We start from the raw sequence: 25,923 nt of genomic DNA on the forward strand, positions 1-25,923 counted from the left end.
TTCCCGTAAAGGTGTCCCTCACAAATCTCATTGATAGGACAATTTCATCATCTCAATTTTGTTTGCCTCTAGCCCAGAGCCTACCAACAAACCTCCGATGAGATGAAAGCTTTGATAGTCAGTACAGTGCGATGGTTAATGAAAAGGCTTGTCAAAATTGGACACGTGGATGCAAGTAGCTCAAATTGAGCCATCCACCTTGTGGGCCTCTATTTTAATATATTACAAACCAAAGAAACACCTTGATTTGATGGCTAAACTAGCTGGTTTGCTACCATTTTTGGGGACAGTTGAGATGTAAAGTATCCAACGGACGTTCCTAATTTAGCAAACAAGCGTCCACAAATAAAAAGGTAAGATAGTGCAACCTATCTGATCTTAGGATTCCAACCAATAGTGGTCCCTCGAATTGAAATTATACAAAAAAACTTCTAAGTTCCTGGTGTGGGCCCACCTGAGTTTTGCATAATACTGGGATTTTTGGATATTCATTCTTTCCTGGTGAGGCACATTAAATGAACGGATTAGATGTTATATAATCACCGCAGTGGCCTACACAAAATTATCAGTGGTCCGATTGGAAGCCGATTAACCATGGACAGCTTTAGTAGCGAGATTTGCTATTGAAGTGACGTCACCAAGTTCTGTAGGCCTGCCATGATGTCTATGTTGTATCCATACCGTCCATCCACATGGAGAGATTTTTTAGCCATGATCCATAGCATTAGACAGATCAAAAGATCAAGTAGACCAGCCACAAAAAACAGTAGGAATTGAACGCCTACCATTAAAAACTTCCCGGGGCACAGTAGTTTTGATAAAGCTGGTACTTGTGTTTTCCCCTCGTTCATGTCTCTGAGAACTTATGAGCAGGTTGGATTTCAAAGAAACATCACGGTGGGTGGTGGGCCCTAGCAAGGTTTTCTGTAGTGGGTCCACTTGAGCTTTGGATCTGACTCACTGTCTTGCCGATGCTCTATGATGATCTCTAGCAATATAATATATAAATCTTGATGGGTCTACAGAACTTGGTTACATCAATTCAGTAACCCGCCAGTGGCTCAACCGCGTCCGGTCCCATCTGCTTCTGAAGGTGTGACGTAGGGGAGAGATCTAGTTTTCTTTCTTTTCTTTTTTAATCTTTACTAGATACCGTGGATCTCATGAATGGTCCACCAATGTGCCACTTGGTTCATGATTACCACTGCAATTAAAATATTTATTTATTTATAATTGTGATAGCTGACATCACCGCTATTGAGTTTCTAAAATTATTGCGAGATTTTGAAACACTTGTTAAATTGTTGTGGAGAGATGTAGTTTCTCACGATTGATGGCAAATAATTAACCACGTTTTAAAGCAAAAAATTAGCAGGAGTCCAAATAAAGCATTGTATCCATATATATTTACATTTATGAAATTATTTAATTGTTTATTAATTTATAATGAACATTTATAATATTTTATTTTAAGTAAGATTTTCCTGATAATATCATGATAAAAAGTCAAATTATGAAAATATCGTAGGAAATTCTGTGGCTGCTGTGATACTTTGGCAAAAAAATTATTACAGGAGATAGAGGCGGATTGCGTCCTACGGACCCCCGCCCATCTCCAGCTGGGAATGGGTAGCAGCTTTGAGTGGCCACCGTGATGTTGGATCGATGGATTTTTGCCTACGAATTTCAGATCGTTGTTTGCGTTCAATAATGGTGTGGGCCCCACATTTAAAAATAATGGTCCATCTTCTTTTTACTCAGCTTTTGGCCCAACTACTTTTAGTTTCTAACATTTGAAAGTTGCAAAGATGGAAGTAAGAGGGATGAGAGATCATCTGCCACAGGATTGATTTCATCACTTGCAAAAATAAAGCAAGAACAGGGAGGCAAGTGACAAAATCCACCTCATTTATGGGGTTAAAGACAATACACCTACAATTGGTGTAGGTGCTCAGGATCGATACCGATTGATTGGTGTATATCTTGAAAATGGCATCTAAGCTGCTCAAGAAGAAAGTATCCCATGATAAAGGCTAACATCAAAAAGAGTTCGAGCCCATTATAATACAATGATCATGTAGATTTGCTCCTCGTCATCAATGGATGTTTTCATTCTAGCGGTCATAGCTGCCACCGTCCAACGTAAGTTGATAATAACTCATCATTCCTCTGCCTTAGGGCAGTAAGATCCGTACTTTTGGGCGCTACATTAAGATTGTACACGAAACGATCAATGAAAGCTTGAAAAAGTTGTTCCCAAGTCTTAATTCGATGGTAGTCTAATGACATGTACCAATCTAACGCATCGCCTTTTAAGAATTTTTGAAACAAACAGATCAACGCTCCGTTATTACCTGCCAGCGTATTAAGCTCTTCACAAAATGTCTTTAAGTGGTCCATAGGACACCCTAAACCATCATATTTGTTGAATTTTGGTAGCTCGAAGTCTTGAGGTACCTTTTCATTAGGGAAAGGGCAAAGATCCCTAAACTTGGTGGATGAGTGATCCACTCCTTGCTGCTTCCGTAACTTCCTCTACATATCGCACAATTGCTCTCGGAGTTCTGCGAGTTCAGAAGGACCATATGAGAGGGGTTTTGTCCCTTGGAATTGACCAGATCTCCTACTAGGAAGAGGATGCTGGTGATCTTGTGTTGATTCTGTAGGGAAAGGTAGAATGTGATCTGCTGGATGAGAAAGGGAGGAAGCAAAGAGAGATTGAGAGATTGAATTGTTTTGAGCACTAGGCAGTGCCGCTTGCATGCTCGGTATGGCGTCTGGTATTAGGCGAATTAATAGCACCTGTAATGCCTTGAGATTTTGAGACATCTCACTCAAGGCTGCAGTAATCAGTAAATCTGTTGGAGTTGCCGAAGGTGTCGGCGCCGGTGCTGGTGCCGGTACTGGTACTGATGCTGATGCTTCAGGAGCTGGCAGAGCTGCTAGCTCTTCTTCATGGGTGCTCATAGCTTCATAGATCGAGTAGCCGTGGCTAGGATTAATGTCTAAACAAGTGTAAGCCAAAGATTGATGTTTTTTTTAGTTAATTAGTTAGTTTGTCCTATGACTGTTATGTATTTTTTGATTTATATGAATGCAATGATGAATATCCCTTGAGATTGGAATACCACACACTTTTGAGTCGGGTCTCAGCTAGTATGCTCTAGCATGTCTCCAACGAAGTCGTCATTCTGTGAACGTTGGAAATCGGCGCCCACGCTGATCTGGCGATATTTTGAAGTGGTTTGGTGTCCTTTAAGGGTGTGTGTATGTAACCTTGATTGTCGGTTTGGAGTCGCTACTAGCTACTTAATCTTAGAATTTGCAGTCGGCTAAAACCCGCGGAATACTCAAGGTTGGAGAAATTCGAAGATTCTCCTACCTTAGATTGACTCCTGCTCTATGGTCCTATATTCTGGGTAAGAGACCTCGGTTACAAAGAGGGAAGGTATTAGGCATCCTTTCTGGCGGTACAAATGTACGGTCTCTACTTAGTGTGGTAAGGTAATTTCAAGGGTTGGATGATGTGGTCAAAATAAGACTAAGCATATGTGGATTTCTGATGCGACAAGATCCGAGATTTCGGTAAGTCACAAAGCATATGTCCAACAATGCGTCTAGAGAGTGGATGTGATGATGCTTATGTAAAAAGGTAAAGAAAAGTGGATTAAATCACTAGAAATTTTTGATGTGACAGGATCCGGTGTACAGCAAGTCACATAGCATACGTTCACTAGAGATTTAGAGAAGCAGGGGGGTTGAGAATGGAATAGATGTCATGATGAATGCTTGTATGTAAAATGAAAAGATCTTTGGCTTGTTCTTGAGTAGGCTAAGACATGAATTGCACTATGATCAATCCGAGCTAGACTGAGAGGTTGAGATGGTTGAGAGAACCTAAGGGTAGCTGAAAAATCTGATCTTGGAGGCTTGGGAACTCCCTCTCACCCTTACTCTCTTCCTCTCTCTCTCTCTCTCTCTCTCTCTCTTAAAATGAGAAGAATTTTCTCTCTTGGAATTGTTGTATATAAAATGTGAAGAGGAGATAGCTATTTATAGTCTTTTCTGATGACAATGTGGTAATTGTTGGGCTTATGAAGGGTAAAAGCTGACATGACAGCTTTGGATTAGTTGATGAGAGAGGAATGCCACGTGGCGTGCTCTCATTAGCTCTTGGAGGTTGGTAAAATGGTAAATAAGGTGGGCTGGGGGGGTATTAAATCTATATGAAAGTTGACTTTGGGACGGTGGACAGTTGTTGCTCAGAGGAGACACATGTCTCGCGCTGGATGGTAGTCAGAGTATCGCCCGCGGTAGTCCAACTACCGCCCAAGCCTGGTTTGGCCCAGGATTTAGTCGGTGGGTTTTGTTTAGTGCTCTGGCTCGTCCAGGAATCTTCTTTTGGGCTTTTGGGCTCAAATAGGTGTGTTTTTATACTGATTTGTATGCTTCGATTTTGACGGTGTTTTTGGGATTCAGATTAGGGTTTAAGCTAGGATTAGGGTTTGGCTGGTTTTTTTTTTGGTTTACGATTCGGATTAGGGTTTAAGCTGGAATTAGAGTTTGGTTAAGAATATGATCATCATTCTCGGATTGTCTTAGCTTTCTCAAGATACTAGCCTGGGTGGGGTGTCTACAGCCACACCACATAGAAGAGTTGGGATGCAGGTTCCCACTATTCCAAACCCTTCAGATTCTGATAGGGGACAACCGTGTTGTTGTATCTTCCATCCAGTCCCTTCAAAAGATGCACCCCACCAGGATGGATGGATACCAAAAAATGGAGTCATTCTAAAATCTAATATCCAACCTTTTCAACTGTTATGACTCACCGGGATGATCAGACGAACAAAAAAAAAGGCAAATCTAATCATTAGGTGGGCCACAACATAAAAACCAATTCGCACCCCCTGGAAACTTCCACATTAGCGTGTGCCTTACCTAATAGTTAGATCAATCAGCCTGATTTTTTGTTCATCTAACGGTTGGATCAGCCTATTTTTTGGTTCATCTAACGGTCACGAGGGGTTGCATCTGTTGAACGGGTTGGATATCATACCAACACCAGGTGGACCATACAATATCCCATTCCAGCTCTTGTCAGGAAAAGAAAAAAAGAATAAAAGGGAAGGAAGAGAGTATTTCGGTTGTTTTCACATCGCCAATAGCACTTTTTAAGGCAGTGGAAACGACAAGATATCGTTTGGCATAAAGAGAGTTCCTAAATTGTATTTCTTTATTAATTGGGTGTAAGTCACAAATACAAAGGTTAAGATTGCACAAATGAGATGAATTGTATACATTAATACACTATTCTCTAATAACTTGAGTTTTTTAAGCAAGTAATGATTTAACATAGTATCAAAACAGAAGTTTTTATGTTTAAAATTTTAAAATAGCAAATATGATTCTCTAATATATTATCCCATAGGACCCATTTATATTGTGAGTGTTCTTCCACCCTTATCCAGCATGTTACTGTGTGGAGTTCTACCTACTCATTAGGAGTGTTTATGTTGTGGGTCCTTACTCTTGCTTGGGTGGTAGACTCTCCGGAGTTTCAACACTGGGTACCCATAGGTGGTGAAATTCCACTAAGGCATGAGTGTGTGGGGTGTGTGTGCATGCGTTTTTTTTTTTTTTTTTAAGTGTTTATGATGTGAGTGTCCCTCTACTCCAATGGTGGGGAGTGTTAAAAATCCTTGATATACATTAATACACCATGACACTCACCCTTACTCAATACGTTCCCGTCTGGAATTCCACCCTTTCACATGGAGTCATTTATGTTGTGAGTATCCCTCCACTCTCCTGCAAGGGAGTGTTAAAGTCCATTGATATACATTAATACACCATGGTACTCACTTTTACCCAATATGTTTCCACATGAAGTTCCATTCTCCTATAAGGGCCGTTTATGCTGTTAGTATCCCTCTACTCTGGTGCGGAGAATTGTTAAAGTCCCTTGAAACAAGCGAAGATTTGAAATGTAACTAACAAATCCAATGAGAATCAAATATGCTTCCTTGGTAAATTCTCTTACCTTGTCCATATGTTAGATGAACAGGTGTTAGTCCTTCCTCAATATGAAAGTGTTAAAGGCCATCAATTTATATTGATACATCATCCTCGAATGATTTCAGAAAGATAGCGGCTACAGTAGGGTAGGCAAGAGGAGAAGTAGGGCTCAAGCTTTTGCTTTCACGGATGTCCAAAGATACCTCTCTTCCTGAAGTTGAATTGCTGATGAGAAATGAAAATGAAATGATGGAACATTATTGCTATTGCTGACTTTCATTAACTAACTCATGCAGTGGTCCAGTACACGCTAAACCCAAATCCAACAAAGAATATACAGATGACACACAGCGATTCGACCCCTAACTATTTACACAATGCATTGATTTTCGGTTATGCAAAGTGGGTCCATCATCGGGTTATCCAAACCATTGATTCAGTTGTACTTGTCCTAAACAAGATTTACATGTAAACAAAAGCTGTGTGAATCCGTGGGACTCCTGAAGTTGGAAAGGGATTGGCTACTCCGCTACCAGCCTGGTGGCCGGTGGTTGGTGCTCTGTGGGCCCCATCATGATGTATGTTTTTCATCCATTCCGTTCATCCATTTTTATAAATCATTTTAGGGTTTGATTCTAACAATGAGAGGTATAGAAATCTCAGGTGGACCATACCACAGGAAAATAATAGTGATTGGATATCCATTATTAAAATCCACCTAAGGCCCACTGTACTGTTTATTTGATATCCAATATGTTGATTAGGTCATACAAACCCAGATGAAGGGGAAAACAAAGATCAGCTTGATCCAAAACTTTTATGGCCTCCAAAAAGTGTTTAATGGTTGACGTTCATTCAACACTGCTGCCTGTAATGTGGTCCACTTGAGATTGGGATATACCTCATTTTTTGTCTCATACAATAAAATAATCTTAAAAAAATAGATGGACAGCATGGATGAAATACATGCATCATGGTGGGGCCCACAGTATTGACCACCAGCCATTGGCTGGTAGCGGTGGAGTAGCCAATCCGTTTCCCGTAAGGGGTATCCCTCACAAATCTTACTGATAAGACAATTTCATCCTTTCAATTTTGTGGGCCTCTAACCCAGAGCCTACCAACAAACCTCCGATGAGATAAAAGCTTTGATACTCAGTACAGTGCGATGGTTAATGAAAAGGCTTGTCAAAATTGGACACGTGGATGCAAATAGCTCATAGTGAGCCATCCACTTTGTGAGCCTCTACTTTAATATATTACAAACCAAAGAAAAGCTGCTTTGCTACCATTTTTGGGGACGTTTCTAATTTAGCAAACAAGCGTCCACAGATAAAAAGGTCAGATAGTGCAACCTATCTGATTTTAGGATTCCAACCAATAGTGGTCCCTCAATTTGAAATTAAGCAAAAACTTCTAAGTTCCTCGTGTGGCCCACTTGAGTTTTGCATAATATTGGATTTTTGCATATTCATTCTCTCCTCACTCTCTCGCAGATGCCCTACAATGGTCTGTAGGAATATAATATATAAATCCATGATGGGTCTACGGAACTTGGTGACGCCACTTCAGTAACCCGCCAGTGGCTCAACCGCGTCCCGTCCCATCTGCTTCTGATGGTGTGACGTAGGGAGAGATCTAGTTTTCTTTCTTTTCTTTTTTAATCTTTCCTAGATACCGTGGATCTCATGAATGGTCCACCAATGTGCCGCTTGGTTCATGATCACCACTCTGCAATTAAAATATTTATTTATTTATTTATTTATGATTTCGTGATGGCTGACACCATCGCTATTGAGTTTTTAAAATTATTGCGAGATTTTGAAAAGCTCGCGAAATTGTTGTGGAGAGATGTAGTTTCTCACGATTTATGGTAAATAACCACAGTTTTAAAGCAAAAATTAACAGGAGTCCAAATAAAGCATTGTATCCATATGCATTTACATTTCTGAAATTATTTAAATTATTTTTTAATTTATAATAAGAAAATTTAATATTTTATTTTAAGCAAGATTTTCCTGATAATATCGTGATAAAAAGTCAAAGTATGAAAATCTCGCAGGAATTCTGTGGCTGCTATGATATTTGGCAAAAACGACTACAGGAGATTGCATTTTGGATTCTCCCAGGTGGCTGGAAATAGGGGTCATCTGGTGCGTTGGAGCTGTTGATCAATTGACGGTCCCAGTGGCAGTGAGTACAAGATCCACACCATTCATCTAGTCGGGCACCATTCATGGATGGATATCCTTTGCCGGAAAATCTCATTGATTCTAGTCCTAAGTAACCAGAATGGAGGGTTCTCATTTTCAGTTTCTACCAATGAAATTGCTGACCATTGATCGAACGGGTAGGATCATCTGGGAAGAACGATCATAGCGCTCTGGCATCTCCATAGTGGACCCGTCCATGAACGGACCAGATATCTAAACGACTACAACGTAAGATTGACATCCAGATTGCTGTGTCGATCAATCCGGATCGATCAACTGACAGACAACCTGATGAACAGCTAAAAATCATAAACCTCCAATCAGGCACTCACCGCTGTTCTAGGCCCGTGGCTCGCACAAAACGTTGCCACTGATTGGACAGTTCCGATCCATCTCCACCGTCAATCCTCGCTTGAAAAATAAAAGAGTCCACACGTGCCATACATGTGTGAGATCTGCATCATCCATTAATGGAACCGAGCTCTATAAAAATTAATTAAAAAAAAAAAAGAATAAATCATATACCATTTCCTGCAACAACATATGCAGATCCAATCTCATTTCCAAACAGCAAAAATAATTACAATAAAGGCCTCGAAATCAATTATAATTACATTATACCCTTCAACATTACAATCAAATCACAACGCAATCCTTCAAAACCTCCAAAATTCCAACAAAAGCCCTACCACGACCGAGTACCGACCTAGATTGCTTTCATCTAGCTTCCCGCGCGTGCAACAGCTTCTGCGCGTGCGAGAGCTGCTCCTTCAACGCACGGATCTGCTCGTAATAGGAACGTGCCTGATCGACGGCCTCTGCTTCCAGCTCTCCAAGCTGAGAACAGAGCCTCTCCTCCGCCTCTTCTACGTATCTTAATCTCTCCTTTGTTTTCCGCAATTCCTCTTTCATCTTCTCCTCTCTCTCGGCGCTCTTCCTCAGCTCCATTTCCAGCTCTTCGTTTCTCCTCTTCAGCGATTCTTCTATTCCGAGATCGGCCTTCATCGATGCCTTCCTCGTATCGGAAAACCCGCAGACATGGGGGCGAGGAACGGGGACGGCTATGCCTGGAGCCATTGCCGGAATATTCGAGGAATATGAACGGGAAAATGCTTTGAGGATTCGCTGGTTTTTTTGGGGTGGGAGATCAGGAACGGTTCTTCCGGGATTTAAAGGGCGGGAAATGGGTGTCCAGGTTCAATGTATCTGGAAAGGAAGGCTGTGATTTTCTCAACCTTTCCTTTTCGGAATGCTAAGTGCAGTCGCTCAATCTTCAAGCGCGACGGAGAAACTCACAACGCATGCCAGATTTTTACATATGTAAGAGATCCTTACGTTTAAATTACGGAAAATCTCTCATTAGGATAGAATATTTGTCAATTGATCGGAAATTGATGGACTAAACATAGAATATTATCAAAAAATTGTCTAATCGTCCATTTTTTAATGAAATTGTGACCAAAATCATGATTATAATGATGGAATCAGTAACATATATCGGAGATTCAGCATCTGAACGTTTTGGATCTCCATTTATATTCTATATTAGCATTCTTCTTGCATTTTGTGTTTGGCGCTTGAAGATGGGATAGCCCACCATCGTAATTACAATTTTTATATTTTTTAATTATATATTTTTTTAAATCGGCGGTTTTACGGTTGGTCAGGGAGCGGGTTACGTGGGACGCGGATTAGCTACTGACACGTTGAGTGGCGAGACTCGCTACTGAAGTGACGTCACCATATTCTGTGGGCCCCACCATGATGTATATGTTTTATCCATACCGCCCATCCACTTGGATAGATCATTTTATGGCGTGATCCAAAGAATGAGTCAGATACAAAGCTCGAGTGGACCCCACCACATAAAACTGATGGGGAGAGTGACGGCCACCGTTGAAACATTCCGAAGGTCCACCATGATATTTATTTGAGATCCAACCTGTTCATAATTTATCACAGACATGAAAGAAGTGAAAACACAAATATCAGCTTTATCGAAAACTTCCGTGGCCCCTTGAAGTTTTTAATGGCAGGCGTTCAATCTCCACGGTTTTTCTGTGGTGGGGTCCACTGGAGATTTGGATCTGACTAATGTTATGGCTCATGCCTAAAATGATCTCACAAAATGGATGGACGGTGTGGATACAACACATACATTATGGTAGCCCACATAACATGGTGACGTCACTTCAGTGGCGAGTCTCGCTACTCAACCTTTCAGTAGCCAATCCGCGTCGGATTAGTTGCGGCCCTACCGTGGGGCTTACGGAAACGGATCGGCTACTCCCCCTGCCAACAGCCCGGAGGCTGGTGGTCGGAGATCTGTGTTTCATCCATTCCGTTCATCCATTTTTAAAGATCATTTTAGGGCTTGGCACCAAAAATTAAATTGATATAAATCTCAGGTGGACCGCAACACAGGAAAACCATAGTGATTAGATATCCACCATTAAAATCCTCCTAGGGACCACTGTACTGTTTATTTGACATCCAATATGTTTATTAGGTCATACAGACCCAGATGAAGGGAAAAAACAAAGATCATCTTGATCCAAAACTTTTATGGCCCCCAACAAGTTTTTAATGGTCGACGTTCATTCAACACTGTTTCCTATAATGTAATCCACTTGAGATTGGTATATATCTAATTTAGGGTATCATACCATAAAATTATCTATAAAAATACATGGACGTCGTGGATGAAAGACAAACATCATGATGGGGGCCACAAAGCACCGACCATCAGCTTTTGGCTGGTGGCAGGGCGAGTAGCCATCCGTTTCCGGGGCTCACCATGATGCACGTATTCTAATGTGGCCTTTACTGTGGGGCCCACATTTATGTATATATTCTATATCCACGCCGTTCATCCGTTTTTCCAGATCATTTTAGAGTACGATCCTCAAAATGAAGCAGATCCAATTCTCAGGTGGATCAACCATAAGAAAAAGTGGTGATTGATCAATAATGGGCTAAAATAGTTTTGGATCAATCTGATATTTATTTTTACCTTTCATTTAGGTTTATATGACGTTATCAACGGGCTGGATGGAAAATAAACATTACCGCGCCCTAGGAAGTTTTAATGGTAAGGCATTCAATCACCACCGACTCCTATGGTATAGTATACATGGGAATATGGACTTGTATCTTCTTCATTTTTGGGCTCTTACTCTAAAAGATCAGTTAAAATGGATGGATGGTGTAGATGGATGGTGTAGATATAGAATATATGCATTAAGATGGACCCTACGGTAAGGGCCACACCGTATTTGCTGAGGCTGGGCCGCACGCAATTCGCTCTAAGGTTGGTGCCACCGCGTGAAACTGAGTGGACGGCACAAAAGCCATATTTTAAGGGAGCGGATTAGTTGTTAGCCGGGTGACAGCTCAGTGAGTGTTACCCTAACTATGTGGAGCTTAGCTTGATGTATTTTTTGTATATCCACACCGTCCATCTGTCTTTTCATCTCATTTTAATATGTGATCCCCAAAACTAAGAAAATCCAAATATCAGGTGGATCATACCAATAGAAAGAGTGGCGAATGACCATGAAAAATGTTTGTGGGACAAAAACGTTTTGGATCAAGCTGATCTTTGTAATTTACCTTCATCCATTTCTTATTTACATTATCAACAGGTTGGATAGCAAGTAAACATTAGAAAACCCTTACGATGGGCCCTTTGGAAATTTTAATGGTGAGGCACTCAGAAACCACTGTTCCATATGGTGTGGTCCACCTAGGATTTATATCTACTTAATATTTGGTACCACGTTCTAAACTAGGCTGGAGAAACTGATGGACCGCGTGGATATATAACACATCATCAAGATGGGCCCCAAGGTAAGGGTAATAACACCCACTAATCTGTTACCCGCTTAACACGTGATCGGCTCCCACATTTTGAGGATAATGGTGGGCCACAAAAGAATATTCCAGAGTCGATCCGATTTTCGGCAGAATCTGCGATGCTTTTGCAATGGTAGCGGCCCATCCAGCCGTACACGTGTAAGGCATGAATAATCCTGACTGTCCCAATTAAGGAATCTGGAACAGTAGTAAAATTCAACGTGATCGGAGGTACTCTTCTGGTTCCTCTCGTTGCATTTAGATGGGGACCATTTTGATCTAACCGTCAATTTAGGGGGCTAGGATCATCCTGTCCACGTGATTTTGAGCTTTTCTTATCCACAATAAAACTGCCTTTTGGATGGTCTGGATTGGCATTCATATGTGTGACTCTTGAGAGGTTGAGGAGTCAACATAACTTAACTTAACATGGTGATAAACGTACACCGGAGATTCAATTAAAAAACCAGAGACAGGGAGAGAGATGAAAAGGCGATCATGTGGCTGAAAACGCTCTGGATCAACGTTGACGCCTGTAGAGTTGCCGCAGTGCATTACAATTACGAAAAAGACAGAGAGAGAGAGAGAGATGAAAAAGTTTCTTTCTGGATCCTGTGGTTGAAAACGCTCAGTATGAACGTAGTGGCCTGTCGTTGTCGCAGTGCATTATTAGCCGTTGGATCTGGGGTCATATTTGAACGATCCAAAGCGTTTACATGATGAGCCTGGCACTGGATGGAGATACTCAGCAATGAAAATTTCTTGTTAAAATATTTATAACACTCTTGATAATTTAATTGATTTCTTTTATTTTGTTAGCCATCCATCTTCGTACAATGTTAAAGATTTTGAGTGCCGCCATCTGCATCTACCTATGTTAAGGGCTAGTTTGGCCAACTGCATTAGGTGGGATCAAGGTCAATAAAATTGTAAAAGTTACGATAAATACATGCGTAAGGTATTGTCCTTGAATTGAGTGTGTCCTATGTTTTCTAATAACATATTTGGAATGTATGTATTAAAAAATAAATGTTAAGATTTATTTTCAAATTACACTTGCATTAAACTTGGATAAAATAAAAATTTATCATCCATGGAATTTGTTATCCCATTTCATACTTTTTAACACAAGTTTCATTTTTTAAAGCCTATAAAATTAATTTTAATTCCATCTCACACTCCTTTCAAATATGTCATTCTCAATTTTAAAGTGAAATTAACAGTGAAATCCCATTTAATACAACTTAATATTACACTTAATATTACTGACCAAACAACCCTTAAGTGCCCCCACCTTCGTGAACGAAAGAAATTCCGGTGCAGTCACTTCTCAACTGTAAACGTCATTGCCGACGACACCAGCTTGGCAAAAAATGCCGATTTTCTCCCTCCCGAAAGCATTGCATGCTACCTTACCACCTTTTAATGTGTGAAACTTCCCTGATCCGATTATAATTTTTGTGTAAGATCCACACCGTGTATCAATTTTTTCAGATTATTCTAAAGCATTTGTCGAAAAAGGAAGCACATCCAAAGTTCAAGTGGATCACCCAATATAAAACTTTGAGATTGAACGAACGACCGTTGAGACTTTCTTAGGGCCAACCATAAGATTTATTTGCCATGTAACATGTTTATAAGGTCACGCAAAACTGCACGAAGGGAAAACAAAATTATCACCTTATTCGAAGCCTCGTGTGGCCTTGAGAAATTTTCAATTGTACACGTTAAATCTTACTGTTTTTGGGGTGTGGTCTATTGATTTTTCATCTACCTTGTTTTTTAGCGTCATTTCTTGAAATGATCCGAAAAAATGGATGAACGGTGTGGATCTAGGAAATACGTCATCATGGGTTACGTAAGTTTCACGCATCAAGAAATTCCCTTGATGCGCTGTGAAATTCCATTTCAGGCTTGAACTTACGTGAGACCCACTATGATGTATGTGTCCGATCCACACTATCTATTCATTTTTTTCATAACAAATTTAGGCCATTAGACAAAAAAGAGGCAGATAGGAGGCTCAAGTAGGCCACACTACAGAAAACAGTGGGAATTGAACACTTAAGATTGAAAATCTTTTGAAGCCACGAAAGCTCTGATGAAACTGATATTTGCGTTTTCCATTTACCCGGATTTGTGTAACCTTATAAAAATATTAGATGGCAAATAAACCTCACGGTGGACCCTAAATAAGTTTCAACTGTAGCTTTTTGTGGTATGGTCCACCTGAGGTTTAATGTGCCCCCTTTCTTAGGGTCATGCTCTAGAATGATATGAAATTTTGATATAAGGTGTGGATCTAAGACATGATGGTGCGGCCCAGAGAAGGTCCACACCTTAAAAGCTGGGCTACATGGCAGGCAAAATTCTATTTAGGAAAGAGATCGATTAGTGTGTTTTGTGAAATGGTAACATTGACCAATGAGAAATGATGGCCCAGGATATCCCCTGCGCATGCCTTCAACACTAACGATCCACGTATTCTTATTATTTTTTGTTGAAAAACGTGAAAAATAAAAGGCTACTGAAGTCCACACTCTCAAAAGAAACGGTCTCACCATGAGGACCACCATATGCAAGAGGCTGCACCACATATATCCAACCTATCTAAGAGGGTATCCCACCTTGAGGACCACCTTATGCAAAAAAATCAACCAAATGCACTTACAAGATATTCTACACCTATATTTTCTTAAATATATAGCCTACACCTATATTTTCTTATTTATTAATGACTATCCAAGATGCACCTCACTGGTAATTAAATTGGAGCTCATATTTTCCAAAGGTGATATTTATGGATGTTGTTTTTTAGGTGTATTAAATATATTTAGAAGCATGGTTTGTTGATGTCATCAAACAGTTGCTCGATGCCATCGAAGCTAGTTCAAAGCAATCAAAGATTTTTGAAATTTTATGTTTTGCCCCTAAACAGTTTAGTGTTATTTTCGATGACATTGAAGTAGCTTCGATGATATCGAAGGTTAAATGTCGATGTCATCGAAGTGTGTACGATGTCATCGATCGTTTTGTGCAGATTTTTTGCAGATCCGTGAATTTACGGAATTTGTTTCCAATTTCGTTTGAGATTCTTCCAAAGGCTATATATTTGGGTGTTAATGGGATCGGGAGATAACTTTCTTGGGTTTCAAATTCATCCAAAGGGTTTCAAGGGTGTAGTAAGGGTTTGATTCAAGGTTGTTCGGATCGGGTAAGCTCTTTTCTCGTGTAATTTCTGATTTTCATAGTGATTATTTATTGCTTTGTGCTATGGTTTTTATCCTAAAGGATTTTTACATGTTAAATTGTTGTGTTTTCTTTGTGCTTGCTTGGTGCGATTGGATTACTCCATTTATATTCATATTTGTCTACTTCCGTTGTCCCCCAACAAGTGGCAAGTTCATCATCATGGTATTGTATATTGATAATATGTTAATCGCTAATCATAACATATCTAAAATCGATATATTAAAGACTTAATTATTAGGGACATTTGAGATGAAAGATCTGGGGGATGTAAAGAGGGTTATTGGCATAAATATTTATAGAGATAGGAAGAGGAGTATACTTTGGTTATCACAGATAAAATACCTTGAAAATGTATTGATCAAGTATGGAATGGACAAGACAAAGCCGGTTAATGTTTCCCACGAGGCTCACTTCAAGCTTTCTTCAGAACAATGTTCTAAATCAAATGAGGAAAAACAGGATATGTCTTGTATAACTTATTCAAAGGATGTGGGCAGTTTAATGTATGACATGGTCTGTACGAGACCATATATTTCACAGAAAGTTGGTGTTGTGAGCAGATACATGTCAAACCCCAGAAAATAACATTGGGAAGAAATGAAATGACTACTTTTATATATTCGAGGTACAAAAGACCACGTCTTAACTTTTGAGAAGACAAGATCTAAGTTAGTTGGGTATGTGAATTCAAATTACGCATGCAGTGTGGATTCTAGAAAGTCGATTTCAGGTTACTCGTTTGTGTTAGTGGTAGGAGCGATTAGTTGGATGTAGAAGCTTTGTTCACTCCCGAAGTATAGGGTTGCGATGTAGTAATAAACTCGATGAGACCGAGGTCGAATCCCAATGGACTGATATCCGTACATTGTCTGAAACTAACTAGAACTAAAACTAGAATAAGATGAAATCTAGTTTGAGTTGTAATTTGATGAATAAGAGTGAAATACTAATCTAAAACTTTAAGGAATTCAGATGAAGGAAACTAGGGATTCAGAGGATCCACTTGTAGAGATCAGGGAGATCTTATGCCTGCATCAGGAATCATGGACATTTAACTGAACTTACTTGATCTGGTTTTCAAAAGATGAAAGGTATATGAATTAGAATGGATTCCATCACCAAACTATGCCCAGGAAACAAAGCAAACAACAGAATTAAACTAATTACCAACCAATCAACATGCTATGAAGGTTAGGAAGGGTACCATCATCCTACCATGCCCAGGAGACGATGGTGAACAACAGGGCTTCCTGATGTCATAAACATCAAAAGGGAAAAGGAAATATTCAAAGTCATTGCAGACCCATTGTAATTTCAGTCACAACAGACCATTAAAGACTAAAAAAAACATTCCTTTCATAATCAACTAAAAACAAATTCAGTTCATGAATTTACATTAAAAGCATAAAATAGAGTCTCCCATCTCGCTACAGGCTTCACCTCTTAGCCCTAGCTAAGAGGTTTAGCCAATCACGGGCATGATTAGGCTGAATTCAAAATAAACAAATGAAGAAGAAGAAAAGAAAACGAAAAACCAGGCCTAACGCAAGCCAGCCCACTTCTCTCTCTGCCTTTACTCACGTCCAGCCCTACGTCCACCTCGTTTCCAAGCTTCCTATTCCAAATCCCCTTTTCTCTACTCACCTCTTTTCCTTTTGTAGCTATCAAAGTCCCTCCCGAAACGCTGGCCGGAGTCCTTGCTGAGGTCGGTCATTGTGGAAGGAGTTACGCACTCCTTTCGCAAAATCTGCGTAGCTACACGTGAGAGCCCAGAATTTTTGCCCCTTTGCTGGTACTTGTGATATCCACAACCGACGTAAATGAAGACGTCCCTACGGACAGTTTTGGCCCCTCTACACAATAAACGGTCCAGATCAAGCACCTGATGTACGATAGTGGCCCACCTGGATCAACCGCAGCTCTGTTGCGGAACAGAGCTTGCGCGGTCGGGCGTTGTGAAAGTTGGTGGGCCCCTTTTCGGTGTCTTTATAGAAATCCACTCGGACTATTTGATTTACATCGAAAAACCAATCGGACGTGGTCCATTTTGGATCTGATTCGATGTGGCCCACAGTGTTTTTCATACTATCGTCCGTCCCCCATTTAGATGGCTGAAATCCGATACAAGCTATCTCTTAACATTCCATCAGCTAGGATTTGGTTAGAGGGCCCGTGGAACTCCAATAGACGGTCCAGATCATCCGAATGGAGGATAGGTGGGGCCCACAATCATCATCCGGTGGTCCAGCGGTGAAGATGCCGTCTCCTTGCTTGAGACGAATCGAGTCAAGGCAGTCAAAGCTGCCTTGAAACTTTGGTGCGGCGCGGGAGTGCACAGTATAGTGCACTTGTAAATCACAGATGACGTCCACTATGATGTATGTGTAAGATCCGATCCATCCATTTGTTTTGTCAGCTCATTTAATGAGTTGAACCCAAGATTGAAGCATTTTCAGATAACAGGCGAGCCCCAAATCAATGATTTATGGGCTGATCTGTCCGTTGGGCCACTTTCAGAGGGATTTGAGGGTTGAAATTCGACGTGTACGGTTAATTTATGGTCCTCAGGCCATATATGAAGTTTTGAGCTGAACGGACGGTGGGAACCCAGTGATCTTGCATTCTGGCCGACTTTTAGGCCGCTTGAGTTTCAGTTGTTCTATTTTCGTGGATCCCTGGCATGTAATTCCGTCGATCTTGGTCCCCTGGAGTCCGTCCCTTGCCTTGGTGCATTCTGAACGTTAAATCTGTGCTTTTAGCATCATTTCCCATTCAAGCTCATAAACACACCCTGCATTACAAACACGATTAATTCAGGCCGTTAAGCAATATCATAATCGTAAATCCATGCAATCAATGGGGTCTAATATGCAATATTTGACCCTCAACACAACCCCCAACCAGCATTTTGCTAGTCCCGAGCAAAATATGCGAAAATAAGTTGAGAATTCCAGGACAATTCGTATGAACTCGAGTGACTTTTGCAAAATAATTCAGATACGAGACTGTTACGTTGCATGAATGTTGGGCCTTACTCTCTCCTAGACTCAAACACATGGTAAATTTCATAATCAATTTCAAAGTATTAGTCCCTCAATTAGAACAATCTTAAACACTGAGTTCCACAGGTGTATAGTGTAATCTCGGCTTTCAACACTAATACGCAACTCTCTGTTTCAGGATATCATTGGTAACCAGCAAAAGAGTCCATGATAACCAAAACTTGCCTCGAAGATCATCTTTTCATTCCTTCAGCTTTTGATTTTTTTTCATTAAAAGTAATACCAAAACAAATCCTCACCTATAGGGAGCAAACCTATGGTGAAGACTGCGTACTCAAACCTTTTTACGTATTATCCGTAGGGAATGAAATCCACACGTATAAGGAGCAAACCTATAGTGAAGAGTCCTTGCCTAACCTCTTTCAACGGTATCTTTTCCTTTCAATTGATCATGACGGGCAATTTTTCAAGATGGTTCCTTCCATGCTTACTGATCACCAAATTAACCCTTCAGTATCAAACTGGAATCTTAATGTGTAAGCGAAATGTGACATGTGAAATCATGATTCAATCAATGTTTAAAACCTCTAACCATGAACTAACAATTTAAATTTAACTGTGAAATCTAATAGATAACTGAATCCAAGAGTCATAAAGTACCAACATCACGCATCTTGAAATGTGCCCTAGATGGCCGTCAAAATCACTTCGAATTCATCAGAAATCTTAGAAATTTTTTAAAAAATTTCTACAATTTTTGTTCAAGACCAAGAAAATGCCGATTAGGTCTCCTGATCTCCTACCCCCAACCTAAAATCTACATTGTCCTCAATGTAAATGATATGAGCATGCAATGCACTTGGGACAACGAAAAGTAAATATGAAGTGATGGGAAGATAGTACCTGGATGATGAATCGAGAGACACTTTCCAAGAGATCGTAGCATGGGCGTCGGTCAGCACGAGAGAGAAGGCAACACAAAAATAAAGATAAAATCCTACCTATACCACTTTCGTAGGTGCTCTCGATTGCATTTAGCATATGCAACAAGCCTTTAAACCCCTAGGTTGTCCCTAGTGGACGAGTTGTAGTCTCGTGAGGGTTTGTAGTAATGTTACCCACAAACATTGAACTAACTAATGATAAAAACGAAATGAAATGAAGAGCTGGGTTGCCTCCCAGGAGCGCTAAGTTTACCGTCTTCAGCCAGACAAATAAAGCAACTACCTTAGTCCTATGAAAGCGATAAACCTACCTATACCTTCATCAGACTAGGAGATTAATCCTGGTAAACAGGAGTAGTCAGGGGCATGGACATGTCCTCTGAATCAAATTTCTCGACAAATGGTTTCAATCGATGTCCATTGACTTTAAACTCCTTGCCATTGTCGGGATCTCTTATCTGAGCGGCCCCATGAGAAAAAACAGTAACAACAATGTAAGGGCCGGTCCAACGAGATCGAAGCTTACTCGGAAAGAGATGTAATCGAGAATTGTATAAAAGGACCTTCTGACCAGGCGTGAATGATTTTCATAAAATGTGTTGGTCATGAAATGCTTTCATCTTGTCCTTGTAAATTCTCGAATTATCGTACGCATCATTCCGGATTTCCTCAAGTTCATTCAATTGAAGTTTGCGTAGCGAGCCAGCGTTGTCCAGATTGAAATTAAGATTTTTGATCGCCCAGTATGCTTTATATTCCAGCTCCACAGGCAAGTGATAAGCTTTCCCATAGACAAGTCTAAAGGGAGACATTCCAATAGAGGTTTTAAAGACAGTACGGTATGCCCATAAGGCATCGGTCAATCAGATTGACCAATCCTTACGATCAGGGTTAACCGTTTTCTCCAAAATGTGTTTAATTTTCCTATTAGAAATCTCAGCTTGCCCACTTGTCTGTGGGTGGTACAGGGTGCTCACCTTATGAGAGATACCGTATTTCTTCATTAAGCTCTCAAATGGTTTATTACAAAAGTGTGAGCCCCCATCATTAATGATGGTTCGAGGTGTTCCGAATCGAGAAAGGATATTTTCTTTTAGGAATTTAATGACCGTGGATGGTCATTAGTTCGATACGGAATCGCTTCGACCCATTTAGTGACATAATCCACGGCGAGCAAAATATACAGATTTTCAAACAATTGGGGGAATGGTCTTATGAAATCGATGCCCCAGCAATCAAATGCTTCAATGATAATGATGGGATTCAAAGGCATCATATTTCGACGGGACAATGCTCCCAATTTCTGACAACGCTCACAAGCTTTGCAAAACTCATGAGTGTCCTTAAACATAGTGGGCCAGTAAAAGCCACACTGCAGAATCTTAGCCATGGTCTTTTTAGCAGAAAAGTGACCACCACAGGCCTGTGAGTGACAGAAGGAGATGACGCTCTGATGCTCATCGTCTGGTACACATCTCCTTAGGATTTGGTCTGGGCAATATTTAAATAAATAAGGATCATCCCAAAAAAAAGTTACGCACCTTGGTGAAGAATTTCTTCTTATCTTGCGCAGTCTACTATGTCGTTATGACACCTGTAGCAAGATAATTAGCAATATCAGCGAACTAAGGTGAATGGGAGACTCTGAACAGTTGTTCATCAGGGAACATGTCGTTGATATGGGTCGTCTTAAGGGAATAAGAGGTATTAAGGCGAGAAAGGTGATCGGCCACAACGTTTTCTACTCCCTTTTTATCTTTAATTTTCAAATCAAATTCTTGGAGTAGAAGGATCCATCATATCAGGTGGGGCTTAGAATCATTCTTAGAAAGAAGATACTTCAGTGCCGCATGATCTGAATAGATAATGATCTTGGATCCGATCAGGTAGGACCTAAATTTGTCCAAGGCGAACACTACGGCTAAGAGTTCCTTTTCCGTAGTTGAATAGTTCACTTGGGCCAGATTTAAAGTCCTACTCGCGTAATGGATGATGTAGGGTCTCTTATATTTTCTCTAGCCTAGAACCGCTCCAAGAGCATAATCAGAAGCTTCGCACATAAGCTCAAAAGGAAGGCTCCAGTCGAGTGGCTGCATGATAGGTGCAGTGGTTAACGTGCCCTTAAGCTTGGTGAAAGCTTCCTGGCATTGCTCAGTCAACTCGTACGGAGCATCCTTTTGAAGAAGATTACATAAAGGACGAGAGAGGAGACTGAAGTCCTTTATGAATCGCCTGTAAAATCCTGCGTGTCCTAAGAAGGATCGCACGTCTCTGATGTTCTTGGGTGGAGGTAGGTTAGAGATAAGATCGATTTTTTCCTTATCTACCTCGATTCCCTTGGACGAGATGATATGCCCAAGGACAATTCCCTTCTGAACTATGAAATGACACTTCTCCCAATTAAGTACCAAGTTCTTTTCTTCACATCTTTTCAGCACACATTTAAGACTTTCCAAGCACTTGCTGAAAGATGGACCGTAAACAGAGAAATCGTCCATGAAGACCTCTAAATATTGCCCCACCATATCAGAAAAGATACTAAGCATACATCGCTGAAAGGTGGCAGGGGCATTACATAGTCCGAATGGCATCCTTCAGCAGGTAAAGGTGCCGTAGGGACATATAAATGTGGTCTTTTCCTGGTCTTCAGGGGCTATTTCTATCTGATTGTAGCCCAAATACCCGTCAAGGAAACAGTAATAGGAATGACCAACTAACCTTTCCAGGATTTGATCAATGAATGGTAAAGGAAAGTGGTCTTTCATCGTGATGGTATTCAACTTCCTGTAGTCAATGCACATTCTCCAACTAGTAGTGACTCTAGTTGGCACGAGTTCATTATTAGCATTGGCTACGATGGTGATTCCGGACTTCTTAGGGACCACTTGAGTTGGACTCACCCATTGACTATCAGATATAGGGTATATGATACCCACGTCCAATAGTTTAAGAATCTCGGCCTTAACCACTTCCTTCATGTTTGGATTTAGTCTACGTTGTGGTTGCCGAGCAGTTTTTGCATTATCCTCAAGATATATGCGGTGAGTACAAATCGAGAGATCGATTCCCTTAAGGTCCGCTATCTTCTATCTCAGGGCTCCTTTATGCTTAATGAGAGTAGATATGAGCATACTCTCCTGTTCTTTCTCCAGGTGGGCAAAGATCACTATCGGGTATGTCTCATCTTGACCTAAATAGGCATATTTCAAATTAGAGGGTAAAAGTTTTAGGTCAAGCTTCGGTGGCTTGAGGTTAGACGGTAGAGGCACTACATCGGTTTATGGAAATTCTTCAAATTATGGCCTCCACCGGTTAACTTCAAGTACCGGTGCAGTATCAAGCAAGGCGCACGTCTCCCTAATCATGTCATTATCAAAATCATGGGAGTGGGCCAGGCACGTCTCTAGATGGTCGGAGGATAAGGTCAGAGGTGTTGTATCTTCCACAAAAGAGTCAATCATGTTAATGTCGTGGAAATCGTCATCATCCTCTGAGTTGCTGCTGTTATTGAAAAAGATATTTGATTCCAATGTCAAATTTTCAAAAGATATAGTCATGACACCATTCCTGCAATTGATAATTACATTGACATGGCAAGGAATGGGCGACCAAGAATGACGGGAATCTGAGTGCTCATGTTATTGATGGGTTCGGTGTCCAGGATGATAAAATCTACAGGGTAGTAAAATCTATCGACCTGGACTAACACATCCTCAATTATCCCTCTTGGTACACGAACAGAGCGATCAGCAAGTTGTAGTGTGGTCAGGGTGGGTTTTATCTCACCCAAATTTAACTGTTTGTATACCGAGTAGGGAATCAGATTTACGTTCGCTCCTAAGTCAAGAAGTGCGTGATCAATTCGATGGTTCCCGATTACACATGATATAGTTGGGCTACGGGATCCTTGAATTTCTGCGGCACGTCTTGCTTCAGGATGGCACTCACTTTCTCAGTCAAGAAGATTTTCTTTTGAATACTTTGTCGTCTTTTAGTCGTGCATAAGTCTTTCAGAAATTTGGCATATGAAGGAATCTGTTTCACGACATCAAGTAGAGGAATGTTAACTTTCACTTGTTTCAACACCTCCAGAATATCCTGAGAGTTAGAAAGACGTTTTGGTGTAACCAACCATTGGGGGAACGGAGCAACTGGCTTCTCTAGAAGTTCCAGTTCTAATTTTTATGGGGCATCACTAGATCCATCATTGTTGTCCTCTTCTAGTTCTTGAGGCTTTTCGGGTCTAACAGGAAGAATTTTATCAATGATCTTTCCACTCCTAAGAGTGGTGATGGATTTAGCGTGCCCCATCTGATTTGAAGAGCTGGGATCACTAATCTTGTACTACAGTTTAGGATTGGGGAGAGGTTGTGCAGGATGCATCCCCTTTTCTATAACTGTCATACGAGAATCTATCTTTTGCATAAAATCTGTAAATCCCGGCATTGCCTAAGCCAGCTCTTGTATGGAATTTTGAACCGGTTCCTCTTGAGGTTTCACTTGATTTGGATTTTGATTGAAGAAACCTTGAGGGGTAGCCGTTTGTCCATTCCTCCAACTAAAGTTTGGATGATTTTTCCAACTAGGATTGTACGTATTGGAGTTAGGTCCAGTAAAAGGTCTTTGATAGTTGTTTACGGCATTGGCTTATTCATTCAACACTCCTCGAAAGGCAGGTATTGTAGGACAGTTTTCAGTTGTGTGAATATTGCAATCACAGATGCCGCAAATAATTTCATTGACCTTATCCTTCTTTCCTTTCATGGCCTCAAATTTTCTTATGAGATTATTCACTTTATACTTGAGATCATCTTCTTCTTTCAAGAGATACATTCTGCCTTTCTCCTTAGATTGAGTTGGTCTAGACGTGGTGTTTGATTTTGAGTAATAGTCCCAAGATTGTATTTTTTCAGCCAGACTGTCGAGGTAGTCCCATACCTCGTCGACATCTTTATTAATGAACTCTCCATTACACATTGTCTCGACCATTTGGCGCATGGAAGATGTCAGTCCATCGTAGAAAAAATTTGTAATGCGCCACGTTTCAAATCCATGTTGTGGGCATGAACTGACCAAATCTTTGAACCTTTCCCAGCATTGGAAGAATGTTTCATCTTCCTTTTGGGTAAAGTTCATAATTGCTTTTCTGAGGGTAATCGTTTTATAATGTGGGAAGAATTTTTTTATGAATTCCCTTTGCATGTCGTTCCATGTGCCAATGGATCTAGGACGCAGTGAATGTAACCACGTCTTAGCCTTCTCTTTTAAGGAAAAAAGGGAAGAGTTTCAGCCTGATTGTATCCTCAGATACATTAAGAAAATATAACGTAGCTATAATCTCATCGCACTCTTTCAAATGTAAATATGGACTTTCTGATTCAAGTCCATGGAATTTGGGAAGGAGTTGGATAACTCCTGCCTTGATGTCCATTTGTCTAGTGTTTTCAGGAAAAATCATGCATGAGGGCGTACTCACTCCCACCGATTGTAGATAATCTCGTAAAGTATGAGGCGGGGGTGCCTGATGCACCTCATTCTCATCTTGGGTATCATCCACCCTGGGTGGAAGTAGAGGAGGTTGGTCTTCAGCCATAACTTCAGTTAACTCAGGGGATTTCGAGCGGTGTCTAGTCCTGCGATGGATAGTCAACCCTTCAACCAATCCTCCTTCGGTCAAGAGACGTCGAGTGTCCTCATGGGCCCACTTGGGCATGCAACACTCACAGCCCTCAATCAATTCTAAACCTAATCCTAAGAAAGAAAATAAGAAATCTAGAAAGAAAGAGAGGGTTGGAAAGAAGTTACCAAATTGGAGTCCCTAAGTTAAAACCTGTAAAATAAAACAAAATAAGTGAGATTCTAGAAATAGAGAGTCTAATAAAAGAAAGTTCCTAACAAGGAATATAGAGGTGAACTTGTTTCTAAAAGAAGAGATTCTTAAAAGAAAGTGATTATTCTTAAAAATAAAATAAGAAACAAAGTTAGAGTCTAAAAGAGTTTAGAATTAGAAACTTGCTAAAAAAAGAATCCTAATCTAGAAATAGCAAGGAGGAAATTAAGAAAGAATTTACCAACCTACAAAACAAAAGAGTTGGGTTAGTTTCCAAAAAGGGAAAACTATAAAAAAAAATAGAAAATAGAAAATTCTATAATTAAAAGAGAACTAGAATTAGAAAACTTCTAAAACTCAAACCCTAATTCTAAAAATAGAAAGAGTAGAGGATTTGGAAAAGAATTACCAAATTAGAAGTTAATGTCAAGGTCCTACAAAACAGGAAACAGATTAGTTTTTAGAAATCAGAAAAACTAAACCTAAAGTTAGAAAAATTCTAATCTTAAACTAATCCTAAAACTAGTTGATTTCAGAAAACGTAGCCGTCAATCCCTGGCAACGGCGCCAAAAACTTGTTCACTCCCTAAGTATAGGGTTGCGATGTAGTAATAAACTCGGTGAGACCGAGGTCGAATCCCAAGGGACTGATATCTGTACGTTGTCTGAAACTAACTAGAACTAAAACTAGAATGAGATGAAATCTAGTTCGAGTTGTAATTTGATGAATAAGAGTGAAATACTAATCTAAAACTTTAAGGAATTCAGAGGAAGGAAACTAGAGATTCAGAGGATCCACTTGTAGAGAT

General features: G+C 40.3%; 1 protein-coding gene and 1 non-coding gene across 2 annotated transcripts; one reads left to right on the plus strand and one right to left on the minus strand.

Annotated features, from left to right (window-relative positions):
• Positions 1–8,811: 8,811 nt before the first annotated feature.
• Positions 8,812–9,376, minus strand: LOC131233487 (protein RESPONSE TO LOW SULFUR 3-like). The gene has a single exon (XM_058230207.1). The coding sequence runs from the start codon at positions 9,306–9,308 to the stop codon at positions 8,949–8,951; it is 360 nt and encodes a 119-aa protein (XP_058086190.1). The 5' UTR covers positions 9,309–9,376; the 3' UTR covers positions 8,812–8,948.
• Positions 9,377–24,331: 14,955 nt separating this feature from the next.
• Positions 24,332–24,438, plus strand: LOC131234192 (small nucleolar RNA R71). Its single transcript, XR_009165600.1, has one exon. It is a non-coding gene; the product is annotated as a small nucleolar RNA R71 (small nucleolar RNA).
• Positions 24,439–25,923: the final 1,485 nt, after the last annotated feature.

This window comes from Magnolia sinica, chromosome 18 (genome assembly GCF_029962835.1).
Source record: "Magnolia sinica isolate HGM2019 chromosome 18, MsV1, whole genome shotgun sequence".
Taxonomy (NCBI): Eukaryota; Viridiplantae; Streptophyta; class Magnoliopsida; order Magnoliales; family Magnoliaceae; genus Magnolia; species Magnolia sinica.